The sequence below is a fragment of the Etheostoma spectabile genome, chromosome 14 (genome assembly GCF_008692095.1).
Source record: "Etheostoma spectabile isolate EspeVRDwgs_2016 chromosome 14, UIUC_Espe_1.0, whole genome shotgun sequence".
Classification (NCBI taxonomy): domain Eukaryota; kingdom Metazoa; phylum Chordata; class Actinopteri; order Perciformes; family Percidae; genus Etheostoma; species Etheostoma spectabile.
In genome coordinates, this window is record NC_045746.1 from 10098215 (window position 1) to 10116315 (window position 18101).

Sequence of the window (18101 nt, forward strand, 5' to 3'; positions counted from 1 at the left end):
GTCTTTTTAATTCCCCTAAATAACATGATTGATTCCACACAACGCTCTTTGGCAAGTACAACATCTCTACTTTCATCATTTTGGGGTGTCATTCAATTTTATAGCATTTGAAAAAATTGAAGTGGTTTTGAAATAGTATTGAGTAAAATTTGCACATATTCCAGTCGTGATTATCCATCAACATCATCTTTCATTTAGTCAAATAATTCCTAATTTCTGCTTTTAACTCAAACATTAGGTATAATCTATAAATGAGGTTTATTGACCAAATTCCAAAAATAACTGTAAAACTAAAGTTAGTAAGTTAGGTTACGTGGTGGGAAACGTCAAACAAAAAAAAAAAAAAGCATCAAATGTTGAAAAAAGGGACAAAAACGTAAGAAAAGTTAAAAAACATTGATAAAAAGCATCATAAAAGTTAATTTTTTAAATTTTGACAGGAAGACAACACGAGGGTTAATCCATAGAAGGAGGAGTCGTTGATGTAAGCTCTTGGCTCCAGCTTTTGATTCAGTTGCAATTAATTCAAACGTAGTTTCATTCTTCTGTTTTTGACTCTTTAGCTCTTGTTGGGGTCAGGTCCAGTCTGAACCGCCTCAGCCTACTGGAGTTATGTATTTAGAGCTAATCATTAATACGAGGGACATCGCTGCCGTGGTCTGATCATACAACATGGACAACACCGATCACGTAAATCACTGGAACACTGAAATTATCCTTTATTGGTTCTGTGGTACAAACTATTTTATTATTTTTTTTTAATGAGCGTGGAAATACCTGTCCCTGCCCTGTGCAGTGTGTTTGAAAAAAACTAATACATTGTATCAAAACGCTTTGGTGCATATTTTTTTTACCTTTTTTTGCCGTGCCTCAGCCAAGGGCTGACAGTATTACAAAAATCTAATTGCGATTATTTGGACTGATATTGCGATATGATCAATATTCGATGGAATGATCAGTTTTGTATCATTTTTCTATTCTCATTGAAAGTTTTTTTTTTTTTTGCGAGTCTATAAGAAACAATGATCTTTTTTTCTTTTTTTTTCTTTAGTCTGTAGGATATGATTTGTAGGCCGTCTCTGCAGTACCACAATACTTTATTTTGGAATGTTTTGACATATTTTGCCTTTTAAAAAATATTGCACCCTCTGAGATTTGGATATTGAACTAGTTAAATGGGATTATGATTCAGTTGCAATTAATTGTGCAGCCCTACGCCACATCAAACAGGCCTTTTAATATTTTAGATTTGAATCCAAAATCTTGATTTTTGAAACGATTCCAAGTAGGAGTCGGTTCTCGATGCCCAATCCTAACAGCAACTCTGTTTTGTTTTTTAAATTTGACCTGCTTCTCTCCTCCCTTCCCTTCCTCAGGAGTGTGTTGTGCGAGCCTGGAGGAGCCCAAGACCTGATGAAGATGGGTTCGTGCATGGTCCTCGTCGGCCATGTCAACTTCCTGTTGGGCGCGCTGGTGCACGGCGTGGTGCTCCGACAATCAACCTCAACAAGGAGGCGTGGGCCATGGAGTACGCCGTCTCCAACGTGGTCGCTCTCATCTCCGGCCTCGTGGTAAGATTCCTGGCTCATAGTCATGGTCCTTCATTTCAGCCGGTGTGTCCTTCCTTTGTCTCTGTGTTGCGTTCTAACCTCCGGTGGATGGGAGGACTATGGTTACCTGGTCCTCAGTCTCTGCAGGGTAAATCCAGACAGCTAGCTAGACTATCTGTCCAATCTGAGGACTATGGTTACCGGTCCTCAGGTCTCTGCAGGGTAAATCCAGACAGCTAGCTAGACATCTGTCCAATCTGAGGACTATGGTTACCTGGTCTCAGATCTTGCAGGGTAAATCCAGACAGCTTGCTAGACTATCTGTCCACTCTGAGTTTTCTGTTGACGACTAAACTATTGTTACACTACACGTTCACCAAAACAAGTTCCTTCCTGTGGCTGTTTAGCAGCAGCACCGTGGCTCTGTCCGGCGCTTAGCCCCGCCCAAGACGACTGTGATGGTTTAAAGAAATGCCATAAACAGAACACATTTTTCTCCATCCAAGAATGCTGTGTGGCCTAGCCAGACCCTCCTCCGAGCAGTGTGAGGAGGGGTCGGCAATGCGAGATACTAGTTAAGTTTCCAGCCACTTGTCAATCGAATTATCTGAAGTTTGGGAAAAAAACTCACGTGAATAAAGCTGGTGAAAGGTGTTTCCATCCAACGGCTTTAAAGTGAATAGAACCTGTGGTGATGACGTCACACGCTGTTTTGTGATCAAATCGGCATATCGAATTGATTTGAGACATTTTAAGGTGTTTCCATTCAATTTTGCACTGATTCACACACATTCACAAACCTTTGGGAACTACACTTTTCTAGACAAAATGGACCGTGCCGTCTACCAACACATGATCAATATTGGACAAGTTGGAACAGTGCTGATGTGCCGCTGTGAGACAACTCTTTTTGAGACATGTCTTGCTGTGAGAGCGTCTTCCATTGACCCGGAGGAAGTCCCACAGCTTGTCCTAACCTCTGACGGCCATTTCCTTCACGAGTTCCTGATAAATTATGACATTTTTAGATGTTTGCTATTTAAATGACGTTATATTTTCTCGTACATTAAATTCAGAAAGTCTCCTCGTCCGTCCACTTCCATCTGTCTTTGTTGACACCCGCCCTGTGTGCAGACAGAGAGGAAACACTGGGGGAAATGAACTACAACTTCTTCTTCTTTGTTTTTGTGGCGGGTTGCAACCATAAAATGACCTAAAACTTAATTTATTATTATTCACAAATAACGTTCCATCAGCGTTTATCGCATAGCCGAATGTCATCAAGATAAAATCTGATGAGACCGAACGTATTTCCTTTGAGTCGATATTCATGAAATTTCATCAAATTACACTGTTTCCATAATGCGTTTTAACTCAATATCACTTAATTCAGATAAAAACATGTGGAGGGGGGCGACCTCTAGACCTCTAGAGTCCTGCAGTGGTCTGGGGTTGAATCCGACCTGCAGCCCTTTGCTGTGAGCCAAGCACGTGGGAACTTTCAGTCCCTCTCCCCCATTCACGTCTATCACTGTCGATAAAGGGAAAAGCCCCAAAAAATTATTAAAAATAACACGTGGATGGAAACTAGCTACAGATCTATCTCTGGGGGATACGTAGGCCTGGTATCGTTCAAAACCTTTCGATACCAATACTGTTACTTTGATAACCAGTTCCTGAACGATTTTCTGTACCGATCTTGTTAAAACCCCGACGTGAGCCCTGCCTCCACGACCACAGCAACTCCCAGCATTATGAGATCTTGGCAGAAGCATGCTGTGTGCTTATTGGCTCACAGAGTCTGATGAGATTTACTCCATTAGTTTTGGAATTTGAACTAGAACTGCACGCAGTTTCAACGGGGTCCAAGCTCTCCCGCGCCAGTCGTCCCCAGCGGCCTGGGGAAATGTTCTGTGTTGATAATGGCGCCCCCTAAGGGCTGTCTTTACCAAATGTGGTACAGAGCCTCCGAGCGGGATGGTAAATAAACAACCTCCACAGGTTTGGGTGTCGAAAGCATTATTGTGGCAGAGATATTGCAATTGCAAATTCCCATTAAATGCATTGAGTGTTTTGACAAAACCAATACATGTTGATTTTAGCGCCCCCTAATGGCCCATCGTTACCAAATTTGGTATGAAGCCTCCGAGCAGCATTCCAAACAGCATTCCAGCATTTTTGCCGAGATATGGCAAAGTCCGTTCATGAAAAACAAATTTTTTTGTGTTTGTAGCGCCCTAATGGCTATTGTTCGTGAAATTTGTTTCAGAGGGTCATAGCAAAGTTAATTTAAAGTTTGGTTAGATAGCATTTATTTGGCCGAGATATGGCAAAGTCGGTGTTTTCATAGTAGCTACACAAATTTGAATGACGAGGCATTGAATTCAGGAACAGCCTAGGGATGAGGGAACTTGTTCTACAGACTCCATCCATGAGATTTCGAGAACAACGCACAGATAAACCAGTACACGAACATATCGGTGCTCCATCCCCGACCACGAGCTACAAATGGATCTACAAATGGGACTGGAATTGATCATAAAGCAACTTTCTCAATGCAAAAATCAATATCGCAACAAAAGGGGTATTTGGACGTGGTCCTCTTGGATCCTTCAGTCGTTAGGGCTACTTCCCCAAACAAAGAACTCTTCGAGAACCCTATTTTTTTTCCACATTGCATTTAGGTCCATGTCCTTTCCCCTTCACAAATGCAGAAACTGTTCGTTTTGAATCAGTCGCAGATTTATTTTATATTCTCAAGTTGATCATCGACATTGTCATTGCACACGTTCAAGTACAGAGCAACACAATGTAGTGAGCAGTGATTAAATAACATAATTAACCCTTGGGTTGTCTCTCCGTCATCCAGCAACGTTTTGGTCGTCTTTTCAACACCTTCTGTCGCTTTTCCCGATGTTTTTGTTAACTTATCCATTTTTTGGTCACTTTTACTAAATTTTTGTCACTTTTTTTCAACGTTCTGATATCTGTATTATCCCACCAAAGGCTGTATTTAATTGACCACCGAAATGCAACGGATTATGGAGTTATTGAATATTTTACTTGTGAAGAGCGCTGCATGGAACCATCCACGTTGTTTTTGTTTGGTTTGAAAGAATTTCTGATATTGAAACTTTTTAAAACGGGTCAAATTTGCAAATCCAACTGATCACTTATTCCTCTGATCTTAACTATAAGTCAAAATAATTCATAATTTCTGCTTTTTTAACCCTTGTGTTGTTTCCCGTCAAAATTGAAAATCAACAATTTTGTTGCTGCATTTTATCGATGTTTTTAACCTTTCTTACGTTTATGTACTTTTTTTTTTTTTCCAACACTTTTGATGCTTTTCTTCAATGTTCGTCACTTTTTTGACGTTTTCAACATATCTACATTAACTTATAACTTTAGTTTACAGTATTTTTGGAATTCATGGTCAATAACTTAATTTATAGGAAATATACCTAATGTTTGAGTTAGAAAAGCGAAAATTAGGAATCATTGAGACTAAAATGAAAGGAAGGATGTTGATGGTAATTACAGACTGGAATATGTCAACTTTTACTAAATACTACTTCAAAACAACTTCAATTTGTATTTTCATATGCTATACAATTTAATAAGACGCCCAAAATTAATAAAATAGAGATTTGTACTTGCCAAAGAGCGTTGTGTGGAATCAATCATGTTATTTGGGGAATTAAAAAGAACATTGATATAGGACAACGGGTCAATTTGACCTGGGACAACATGAGGGTTAAGTAACATATGAATTAGATGGAAAACCAACTTTTAAAGCTGACATCCTTAAAGAAGCGTGGTTGAGATTGTTTTTGACTTTTTTGAAATCTTCTCTCTTTCATCTAGCGGTGATGTTGCAAATATGATGGAGCAATATGAAAATACTTCCAATCTGTCTTGCTTCTGCAGGGAATTGTTGTTGGCATTCTGGCCGTGGTCCTGTCTAAAAACAAGAAGAGTAGAGGCCTGGTTAGTATCATTACCTTCCTTTCCTCTCTTCCACTCTGTCCATCCATCTCCTACGTTGCCAGATCAGTATTTAAAGGCGCTCTCTGCCAGGGATGTGACGATACCAAAAGTCTAGTACGCATACCACCAAAACGACAGGTACTGGATACCAAATGAAGTCAATACCACGTTTGTGTCAAAAACAAAACAAACAATAAACACATTTAGGCCATGTGCATGCTTTCTTTTTGAAGCGGCCGGCGTCGTTTACATTTCTAATCCTACGGGGGAAAACCGTGTTTTCAAAAAAGCTTTTTTAAAAACTTTTCTGAAAAGGAAAAAAAAAATTGCCCTACGTCAAAGCGCTTTTTTGTCAGCGACCAATGACAAGCGGAGTAGCCAGACCTGTCGTCTGGCTAAATACAATATTTTTTTTAAAAAGGAGTCATGAGAGCGACGCGGCGCTCCGTGTTCAGGGTAGTAGCACCTCTCTCTTTCCCTCTGTCCTTTCTCTAGCTCGCTTACAGGGTTTCCACTGGGTCTTAAAATGGGAAGTCCACGTGTCCCTCTTTTTTCAGTGTCAGTTTTTATTTAGTTTCACCTTTCTATCTTTTGTAGTACATAGGGTTCTGCAGAAAAACGAGTACGTCACATTTCTAATTTTTGTCCCAGCTCTGTACCGGTTCTGTGACGTCCCGCTGTCTCTTAAATGTGATCTGTCTACCTTCATGTATGCTTGCTTTCTCTACATTATTGATTTATTATATTATATTTTCACACTTTCTTAGCGTCTGTCTATCCTGCCAGCAGGATATTAAAACTCCTCTTTGAGCAGCAAAACTGTCCTGTCCTGTTAGAAGTGTCCTGAAGACTGTCCCATGACTGTCAATACACTGTCCAGTACACTGTCGTGACTCTCAGTATACTTTCCTGTGACTCCCAGTTTACTGTCCTGTGACTCCCACGACTGTCCAGAGACAGTCAGACACTGTCCTGTGACTCCACAACTGTCCGGCACAGTGACACTGTCTTGTGACTCCCACGACTGTCCCGGGACAGTCGGACACTGTTCAGTACACTGTCCTGTGGCTCCCACGACTGTCCTGGGACATACAGACTCTGTCCTGTTGTTCCATGACTGTCCCGGGACAGTTAGACAATGTTCAGTACACTGTCCTGTAACTCCCACGACTGTTCCGGGACAGTCAGACACTGTCCGTGACCCCCGACCTGTCTGTGACTCCAGTTTACTGTCCTGTGACTCCCACGACTGTCCCGGGACAGTGGACACTGTCCTGTGACTCTTTGTCTATCCCGGGACAGTCAGACACTGTCCTGTGATCCTTTGTCTATCCCGCGGACAGTCAGACACTGTACTGTGGCTCCAAGACTGTCCCGGGCACACGTTCTCTCCTATTGACTTACCAGCTGTTCAGGCTGCTCCGAGGGGACACCCGAGGCAGCGAGCTAACCACAGTGAGTAAGCCCAAGGCAAACCTGCCACGATGAACCATCCCTGTCCCTTTAGTCAGCGGAGCCACCGTGGACTGGGCAAACTGTCTTGCCATCCATCGCAACCTGGGACACTCCCTTTTTCCATGTTTACCCAGTCCTTTATCACACGCTGGCAGCGACTAGCTCTCTAATCACTCTCCATGAAGTCATTTTTGTTCTTCTTATCAAGTTTCGAGCTCCGTCATCCTCACAAAGGGATTTTAAATGTCTCCAGACTTTCTGGACCTACGTCTCACCTTATTAAGGATAGGTTCACTGTTTTTTCATGATTTATTGCTCATAGCTGTAGTGCTAATGCTTCAGCTGCTTCTTCTGTTCATACCTTAAACGTTCATACTACTTCATCTATTTCATAAACAGATATTTGCCTCTTAAACATGAACATACAGTATCTAATATCTCATGTTGTTCCTAACAGCATTTAATTTTCTATTAACCCTCTGAGGTCTAAGGGCATTTTACATATCTTTTTAAATTCACCTTCTAGGTATGTATTTAAACTTATCAAAATGTCCAGCTTTCTTTCAAGTGGGGCCCAGACCAATGAGTAAAGAGATCCTTTGACCCTAAAGCTTCAAATGTCTCAAATCTGTGAAAACAAAGCCACACTGGAATGAATCATAAATGTATATTATCCCTTGTGTTGTCTTCCCGTCAAAATTGAAAATCAATACTTTTTATTAATGCTTTTTATCAATGTTTTTTTTTTACTTTTTCTTAGATTTTTGTCCCTTTTCTCAATGTTGTCCCTTTTTTTGACGTAATCAACACTACGTCACACTTATGAACTTTAGTTTTACAGTTATTTTTGGAATTTATGGTCAATAAACCTATTACAGGAAATGATACCCAATTTTTGAGTTAGAAAAGCAGAAATTAGGAATTATTGAGACTAAAATGAAAGGAATGGATGTTGATGGTATAACCAGACTGGAATATGTCAACTTTTACTCAATACTATTTCAAAACCACTTCAATTTTTTTTTTTTCAAATGCAATAAATTGAATAAGACACTCCATAATGAATTAATGTTTTTTTGGTAATAAGAATTAGGTAGTTAAAAAGAAATTGACATATGAAACGGGTCAATTTGACCCGAGGAAACAGAGGGTTAAATATAATAGTAATAAATGTTTAAATGACATTTTTTTGTATTGCTTTTTGATACAAGTGTTATCCAACACTGACTCTCAGATCCTTTAATATTGAATATTCTTGACAGTAAATACATGAATTTAATATTGATTATTCTCTGGGGTCCTTTCATGTATTTACGTCACCCGGTTTACCGACTGCATAAAAAGCTTGATCTCAGGTTTTTTTGATTGTCTCTGTGTCTGTTCTCCCGCAGACGTGGTCCCTTTTCCGTCGAGCCTGGCGTCGGCTCTCCTGGCGGCCGTCCGCCGTCGGACTCTCCGTGTCGGCGGTGTGGCCGTCGTCCACGGCGAGCGGAGCCTCCGGCCCACTGCCGCTTCCCCGACGCCGTCGGCGACTCCAGCGTCGCCAACGAGTGTCCTTTTGACCCACACGCATCTACGTGGTGTCCGCTGTCAGACTGAGATCAAGCCGGGAACCGCCACGACCTTTTACGAGCTCTGTGAACAGCTGAGCGCTGTCGCGCGGCACAAACGCCACACGGAGCGGCGTGGCTGCACAATATGGGGCCCGCACCCCCCTGGGGTGTGGGGTGGTGGAAGTACATTTACTCTGGTACTGTATAGGGCTGCAAGATATGAGGGAAATCTGCGATAAGTTGTTTAATATCGCCATACAGATATCACTAGCAATAAATAATCAGATATTAAAGTGTGCTACGCAGGAGAAATGCAGAGTGGCCCTTTTTTGTCATATCCGAAATATGGACGTTGAATAAGCAGCAAAAATGTCGGATAAAAAGTGACAAAATGTTGGGAAATGTAAAACAATGTTGGAAAAAAGGACAAAAAAGTTAGAAAAAAGTGACCCAAACATCTGGAAACAGCTCTAAAATGTGAGAAGGTTTTTTTTTTTAACCCTCATGTTGTCCTTGGGTCAAATTTGACCTTTTTTCGAAATAAGCGAAAATGTAACAATGGAAATATCATAACTTTGGAAAAAAACATCAAAAAAAGCATCCACAACATTAAAATAGTGTCAAAAATGTCTGAAAAAGCGCTAATAGTGTTCCATGGTTGACGGGAAGCAACACAAGGGTTAAGACCAAGTACAAGAGATGGATACTTTTCCCACACTGTATATGTGCATAAGGTGGGGAGAGGCAGCGCGTGTGAGGCGGGTGTCTGTGTTTTTGTCAACTCCGCCAGTACCTTACGCAGCCGCTGGGCTGCAGGGAGGACTGCTGAGCTGACGGTGTCGGGCCCACCCCGCGCGGATGCTGTTCCTGGTGCTGCAGATGGACTGTCAGCCCGGCTTAGCCTCACCGTCGCAGCCACGCAACCCTTTTGGCATTTGAGACGTCTAGCGGTACACTTTGTCAGCTGGGTGACCTTTGTGGACTTGTAAGCTGGATTTGTACTCTGTGTAAGAAGTTAACGCCAGTCCCGCTGTAAATGCATACATTCAGTGCAGCTGTATCGGATTTGAGCCATTAGTTGCACAAACACGGCATTTGACAGCCAGTGTGTTGGCATTCTTTAACTCACTTGTGACACAGGCTACATTTACATTGATAGGTTTTGTTTTTTGAAGGGCAACCACTGTTTTTTCAACCTGAGCCTATTTTCTATGTTTTTGTGTTGCCATGTAATCATCAGTTTGGTCCACTAAAAGTAACAGGCTCATATTAATATTCTAAGTGTCTGACAAAATTATGAAAAAGATCTCTTCAGAGATAAACCTTTAAAACCCATTTGAGAACCTCTCTGTTTAACCAGAAACAGCTCTTAGGTTGCTAGCGCTAAACCCACCGGACTCCATTTAAAAAGCAATACTTTTAGCGTGTCTGAGCCAACGCATTGTCACACACGTAAATCATAAATTGTGTTTTACTTCAACCGAAACTAGAGTTGTGATGGTGGGAAAGTGGGAAGACAACCTAAAATGGCTTTTCATTGTTTTATTGTTTCTGTCGACTTTGAATGAAGTGTATTTTAAATGCTAAAATGACTGATTATTTACATGGAGTTGGTGGGTTTGGCAATGCAATTACGTGGATGTTTTTAGTTTTAAAAAAGGATCTTACTCTTTAACAGAAAGGTCGACCTCCTTTGAAATCCTTTCATAATGTTGTCAGACACTTAGAATATTAATCTCGGGTCTGTCAATGGCAAAACAAGCACTTTGTGAAGATAAATACAAACTGGACAATCGCCCTATTAACTTCCATCGTAGCTTGTTTCCTCTGCCTACTGAAGCGATCTCGCTTAATACTGAACCACTGTACAGATTGTTTTCCCATCAGTCACTTAGACACATAGGAAATGGAGTCCAGGTTAAAAAAACAGGAGTTAGCCTTAAGCAGAGTTTTGAGCCAAAGCGATCTCTGCACCCACGTGTTTTTAGCTGCACAAGGTAGAACTAATCTGAGTTTAAGCTAACGCGGCCGAGCCGTTTATCTCATGAAGATTCTTGTATGCTGGGGTGCGCGTGCCAGGGTCTCCGTTTGCGACCGCTGAGACTTAAGAGCAGCGTGATTGCAAAGTGTAACATAGCAACGTATTTATTTTCAAACCAAAACGTAGCCATAAAAATGTAGCCACAGAGCGACGGCTGGCACTGTTGATTCATCTAATTGTGAATAGGGAGATGCTGTAATGCAATCGCCGTGCTACAGCGCATTACAGTAGGTGGTAATTTACCCGTTAGGGCTGTGCAACTGATCGAAGTGTTTCTCTCGTTTATGAATTTGGCTCCAAATGATCACACAAAACAGATTCATACACAACGAGTATTCAGCCATTACGTTATGCAAGGAAACTCTTATTTTCTCTTGTGTTCTGAATGGGGGAAAAAAGTCACATGTTCCTGATGTTCTCACTGGTGATTTGTTTAACATCTTCCCAAAGACAATGCAGATTAAATTAATTCATGTCTAATCTTGCCCATTTTCCCAAAACACAGGATCATTTGTCTCATTTTGGTTGTGCTCACTGTTGGTTGTACCTCCAAATTTAAAAAAAGTAATATTACACCAGCTTTATGCTTTAGAAACTCCCTTCAACTCCAAGTCGGTACAGAGTAACTGTTGTATTCTGCTGAGACTGCAGACGGGCTGTTCCCTCCGAGCTGCCTATTAGCAAGGGACCTCCAATATGGCGGCCGCAGGGCCCGTTACATCATCTGGAAGTGTGCTTCGGGCTTCTGGTTCTGACATTCATAGCTGCTTAGAGGCACTAATGATGGTTGTGCTTCGTGCTATTTCATGATGAATTCCCAAAGAAAGCTGCAAACTTGGAGCCATAAACGTTCCTTCTCTTCCGCCTGCTTAAAAAAATCCTGCAGCTCGTCTTCTTTGAATTTCCTCTGTACACTTTTACTTTACTTTTTCATTTTATCGGTTTATGTGATAGGGACCATGCATGTTGCAAAAAACACAATGTAAATATGCCAGAATTAGTAAAAATAAGAATTACTTTTCATCCGCAGTCCCTAGGCAGGTGACATAGGACTGGCATAAAGACAGTCACAGCACTCATTCACTATGAATGAGTGAGGTACACATACTGAGACGTATACATTGACAAAGACAGTATTCATCCACCTCTATATACTGCATTCAATTTAACAGTGAAAGTGAATGGGTGATGAAAGTGTGGTGTTTTTAAGGGAGTTTGAAAGGTTTTAAGTAGGACACTCTCTTATTGGGAGGGGCAAGCTATCCCAGAGTTTACCGTGAAATATTCTGCTCCGCATATTTATTCCAAGGCTGATTCTCTCGTGCAAACCCAAACTCCCCGACTCGGCTTCTGTTTGTTGTTTTTTTTTTTGCTCCACAGCCGTCTTAGAAAAAGAAGCTTGCATGCAGCCACAATTTCCCACACCGTGGCCCTGCTGCTCATGCCGGAAATCGGGTCCCTATGGAGCAGCGGTGGCTGTCGCTAACTCCTCTCCTCCACCTCTCCCCAGAGTACCACTCTGATCCTTTGGGGCCTCTGATCGTGACTTGTGTCACCCAGCGGTGTTTTCATCCCGGTGTGGCGGTCTGCATTTCGTTCCTGGGTCTACCTTGCTGCCCGGCAGGAAGAGAAGCCGGGACTGTGGCAGAGCGTGAGGTTTCCACTCAAACACACATTGGGCTGCTTAAAAAAAAAAAAAAAAAAAAAAAAAAAAATCCATTAAGATGAGCGGGAGCTGTTTTCAATTAGGGCTGTGCAATTATTATTCCATTGTAATTGCTGTTTACGTTTTTGGGTCCCGGTGATCACAAAACCAATGTCAGCAAGAAAAACAGTTTCTATTGCGTTTTATGTTTTTCCAGGGAAATCCTATTTCATCTTCAAAAGGGAAAAGTTTGATGGGAAATATCAAGTTCAAGTGTTTTTACTGTCGGATTTGTTGAACTGTTTTACTGTTTTTGAAGCTCGGTAAATGCACTGTCTTTCCAAAAGGCAATGAGTTATCCTGTTTCATAATCGTAATTTTGTTTTTTTTTTTCCATAATCCAGCACACCCTATTTTTCAATCGAGTCATTGGCGATTTAGACCCTTTTTAGGGGGGTTTCCAGAGGAGGAGAAGTTGGTAATTTCTTGATGCAGATTACAACCCAAGTGAAATGCAAGCAACTAAAATATTTTTCATAAAGTGTTAGCTGACGTTTGGTGATCAGTATACCCAGAGATTATCGGCTAATAGAATTACTGATTTAGCGGGGGGGGGGGGGGGGGTGTTAACACTTTTGTATGGCACTATATCCGTGTCACATTCATTAGGACTGAGCCCCCCCCTTAAGGTCTGATCCTAGAATTGCCCCGAATCAAGCATTATTTGAAACTGGATTAAAAAATAATAATTTCTGTTTGTGTAGATCATGTGGTGGGGACGATGGAGGTAGCCCCTCCTCCTTCTACCGACCCCATCCCGCTACAATGACCCCTCACGCTACAATGACCCTCCATCCGCTCCAGTGGCCCTCCATCCCGCTACAATGCCTCCATCCCGCTACAATGGCCCTTCATCCCCTCCAATGGCCCTCATCCCGCCTCCAATGACCCCATCCGCTCCAGGGCCCTCCATCCGCTACAATGACCCTCCATCCGCTCAATGGCCCTTCATCCCGCACAATGCCCTTCATCCGCTCTCAATGGCCCTCCATCCCGCTACAATGGACCCTCCATCCCGCTACAATGGCCCTCCATCCCACTCCAATGGCCCTCCATCCCGCTACAATGGCCCTCCATCTAGCTACAAAGACCCTCACAAAGCTACACTGATCTCCAAAGCGTTACACTGAACCTCCAAGACAGCACCACAGACCTCCACCCCCTCCACAGCGTCTTCCCCATCAACATCGGAGCCTCCTCCCTCGGAGAGGCACAGAGAAGCCAGACGAAGAAAGGCCCTCGGAGCAGCACCAACTGCTGGAGAGGGTACCCAGGAAGGTCCAGCTTCTGGATTTAGACTTATTTGACATGCAAGAGCTTCTTGAAGACAAAATGCTGTGAGGAACATACTAGAGTGCTTGCTACGATGCTTGGATTCAAATATTGTACTCCCAACCCTTATCCTGTCAGTACTTTCATAACTATGAACTTAGAACTGGAGGTGTTTTATACACAGTGCAGATGTATTCTTTTTCTAAGGCCCATAATGTCGGCTATGTGTCTGTTATTGTATATCTGTACATATGAGGATCAAAATCTATATTCCTCTCAGGATAGCAGATGAGCAAGCCTTGCCTGTACATGGATTCTTTAAAGTTCAAAAAATAGTTGGGACATTTTGGGGAAATGTACTTTGACGCTTTCTTGCCGAAGTCAGATTAGAATATTGATAGGACTGTGTCTGTGCGGGTAGGACATGCGTTACTTAGCTTAGCATAAAGACTAAAAGCAGGGGGAAAACCACTAGCTTGGCTAGCGACAACTCTGAGCTCACTACTCGACATGCCTGCGTATCTTGTTTATTTAATCTGGGAGGAACACTGATATAGGAAAACGGGTCAATTTGACCCGAGGACAACATGAGGGTTAACTAAACCGATGTGGCATGGAGAATTGTACATGACCTTCTAATATTCAACCCAATGAAAAGCAACTCAGGCCACTCTGCTTGGACATAACACAGAAACCTGGAAAATACCATCTGACAAGAAACAAACACAAAAACAGCAGACCAACTCAATATGGCTTCATATAATGGCTTAATATGGACACTGAGATTGGTTAGTTTAAGTGGCACGTCTATATTTGTTAATTCATGCAACATAGGACATATGTGACATTGCATTTCACATCAGCATTTATTACCACCTCACATGTGGCATCAGCCACGGCATCAGCTCAACCTCCATTAAAAGGCTCCAACTGGTTCAGAACTCAGCTGCACGTCTCATCACCCGCTCCACATCCTGGCACCACATCACTCCGGTCCTAACAGCTCACTGGCTTCCCATCTCTCACCGGATCACATACAAGATCTGGTCCTCACCTACAAAGCCATCCACACCTTGCCCCGTCATACCTCACTGTCCTGCTCTCCCCCTACCAACTTCACGGAACCTCAGATCCACCACAGCCGGTCTCTCTACGTCCCAAGTCAAAGCTCCGCAGTTTTGGGGACCGAGCCTTTTCCAGGGCAGCTCCAAGGCTGTGGAACTCCCTCCCCATGAGATCGCATCTCTGAGTCCTCACCATTTTTCAGTCCTGTCTGAAGACCCATCTTTTCGGTTCTGCTATCCTGTTTTTTTTTTTTTTTTTTTTTAAATAAAAACCTGTCTATCCCTGTTAAGCGACTTTGAGCTACGCTATACAAATTCAATTTATTATTATTATTATTATTATTATTATGTAGTGGTGTCTGATTAACTCTGCAGGGGGCCCAAACTTCTGCAGACGCCATTTTGTGTTGTCTGTTATTTTGAAAGTGTAAATGATGGAAATGAATCTAACTTTTTGTGACATAATGTCTAATACGAATGTCTAATCTGTCAGTTGATGCCATTTGGAGATTTGTCCATCTTTTCTTGGCTTCTTTATGCACATTAATACACATTTTTACCATGGGTGCCCAAACTTTTGAACCCCACTGTACTTGAAGCGTGTGCTCCAAAGAATATGGTTTCAAAATAGATTAGAAGTGCAATTTGCAGTTCTGATTTCACATTTAAATGGATGTAAAATATCAGTACCGGGGCTTTGATACAAAAGGTTATTGAATCTGGTAGGTAACCATTTAAAACATTATTGGATTAATAATGCAATTTTAACCCTCCTGTGCACATCTGACCCCTTTAAAAAATGTCTATATCTGAAATATGAGTTTCTTTTTAACCAAATTACCATAAAAATGGATTGGATTCCTTCCAACGCTCTTTGCAAATACAACTGATCACTTTCATTCCTCTGATCTTAACTATTAGTCAAAATAATTCATATTTTCTGAAAATCAACACTTTTGTTGACGCTTTTTATCAATGTTTTTAACTTGTTTTTTACGCTTTTGTCCCTTTTTTAACACTTATGATGCATTTTTTCATTGTTTGTCGCTTTTTTTTTAGACATTTTCAACACTACGTAACAATTATTAACTTTAGTTTTACAGTTATTTTTGGAATGTATGGTCAATAAACCTCATGATTAGGAAATTATACCTAATGTTTGAGTTAGAAAAGCAGAAATAAGGAATAATTTTGACTAAAATGAAATGGATGTTGATGGATAATCACAGACTGGAATATGTCAACTTTTACTCAATACTATTTCAAAAATACTTCAATGTTGTTTTTTAAATGCTATAAAATTGAATAAGACGCCCCAAAATGAATGAAAGTAGAGATTTGTACTTGCCAAAGAGCGTTGAAGTGTATTGGGTAATTCCAATTGGGACCATTGATATGGGAAAACGGGTCAATTTGACCAGAGGACAACATGAGGGTTAACTCAAATATTAGGTATAATTCTATACAAATGAGGGTTATTGACCATGAATTCCAAAAAGTAGTGTAAAACTAGTGGTAGTAAGGTGGTGTTAGCGAAAACTACAAACTAAAAAGTCTGAAAAAGAGACAAAAATGTCAAATTTTTGTCTGTTTTTGACCCTGGAGGACACAAGGGTTTAACAAGGGTTATAAGCTCTCTTCGCACAGTTAGTCTCCAGGCCGCACCCAGATAATTCCCGACGTTTGAAACAATTATATGTCGTTTAATACATTTCAATAACTATAACTTACCTGTACCGGCCATGTTAGTTCACCATTCGGTGACTGACGGTGAGTCCCGTGCCTTGGGTTTATCAACGTGTCCCCTCTTCTCTCCAAACTACTCTCCTGTCCTCCAGACAGACAGACACTACTGCTCATCGTTTTCAAAATAAAACCTCCTTTTATTTAAGAACGCAGAAAAGCGTATTAAGCTCGATAACCGCTGTACCTACTTGTTTCATAAACTCGGTAACTAGCTTACATTTCTTCAAGCAATTGTAAAAATGCAGATTAAAATTAGAAAAATAGCCTACTGGGCGAACAAGTGCAAAGAAAAATGAATAAAATCACAACGTTTAAAATCATGTTTGAGTAATAATTTGTTGTACATTCATTATTTAAATACGTTTCGTGTCCCGAAATGCCTCTTTCGTGCATTCCAAGCTATTTCTTGTAAAGGAATACATTTCATGCTCTTATTTTGAAATCAACATTAGATTACCCGTTGTCTGTCGGCATACTCACACACCTGCACCGGTTAGCGTAGTTCATTAACTGTCTATGGTTAGCGCCTAGCTGGTTTTAGTGATAGGAAAAGTATGGACATGCAGTACAAGTACTTTAGTGTATGCCACTGCAGTTAACTGACTTCATTCACAAATGTAGGGGGGAGTTTTTACATTAAAATGTTCTTTTTAACTAAATGGGGTACGTTAAGTTAAGCTAGCAGTTAAGCTAGGCTAGGCTAACACCTCTAATGCTAGCTCGGTGGATCAAAGCCTGGGAAAAAAAAATGAAAGACAACTGTAGCCTACTTTTCTTTTCGATGAAGACCCAATACAGTTTGTAAAGAGTAACATAAACTATTTAGGAATATTGTAGGAATGCAGAATAGCCTCAGCAGTACAAATAATACATAACCCCAAAACAACTCGAGTTCATTGTCATGTTTTCTGAATGTCCTACACATCCTACACAGGTCGGTGTAGTATGTCTTTAGTGCCACCAGGTGGAGAAATGTCCCCATTCATTTTGGAAAAAGCAAATCTTACCCATGACTGTGCATCTGCTATGGTTTTATTATTGGAAAAAGAAAACTTTACTTAGAGAATACAGGAAACAAGTTGTATTACAATGGTCACAGATATGAGCATTTCTCCATTGAATAATCCATTACTTGGATGTACATCAGCCAATGTCACTACAATATTCAACTTTCTTCTGGTGCTTGTATATTTATTACCCTTGTGGGAAAAAGTTCTAATGTAATTACACAGCATATGGTTGTTTGTGTCAAAATATAATATATTTATATTACATAATAAAATGTATACATAAAATTACTTTTTTAACCCTTGTGTTGTCCATTTGACCGGTTTACAAAAACTTTCCATATCAGAAAAGAACATTGAAAAATGTGAGAAATGTTGAAAAAAATGTACAAAAAAATCAACAAAACTTAATTCTTTTAAACGCAGAAAAAACGATTAAAAAAAAAATCAGAAAACGTGACAAAAATAAAATCAAAAACATTGGAAAAAGCGACAAAGAAATTGCCGAAATATTGACTAAAACATAATTAAAAAAAAGTCAAAAAAGTGACCAAAAATAGGACTAAAATAGACAAAAATGTTGAGAAAAGTGTAGAAAAAGAACAACAAACTGTTGAAATTTTAACCCGGAAAAACCCAAAGTTGCAGGTCAATAGGAAGACAACACGAGGGTTAATGAAAATACCCTTACTGGGTAAAAAGTCTTGTTTAAGTCAAT

General features: G+C 40.8%; 1 protein-coding gene across 1 annotated transcript in view; it reads right to left on the minus strand.

Annotated features, from left to right (window-relative positions):
- The window catches only part of tmem54b (transmembrane protein 54b), a 31583-nt gene extending 15110 nt beyond the window's left edge, over positions 1-16473 (minus strand). The window contains exon 1 of the mRNA XM_032535573.1: positions 16362-16473. Coding sequence (XP_032391464.1) covers positions 16362-16374 — 13 coding nt within the window. The 5' untranslated portion in view covers positions 16375-16473. The remainder of the gene's footprint in view (positions 1-16361) is intronic.
- Positions 16474-18101: the final 1628 nt, after the last annotated feature.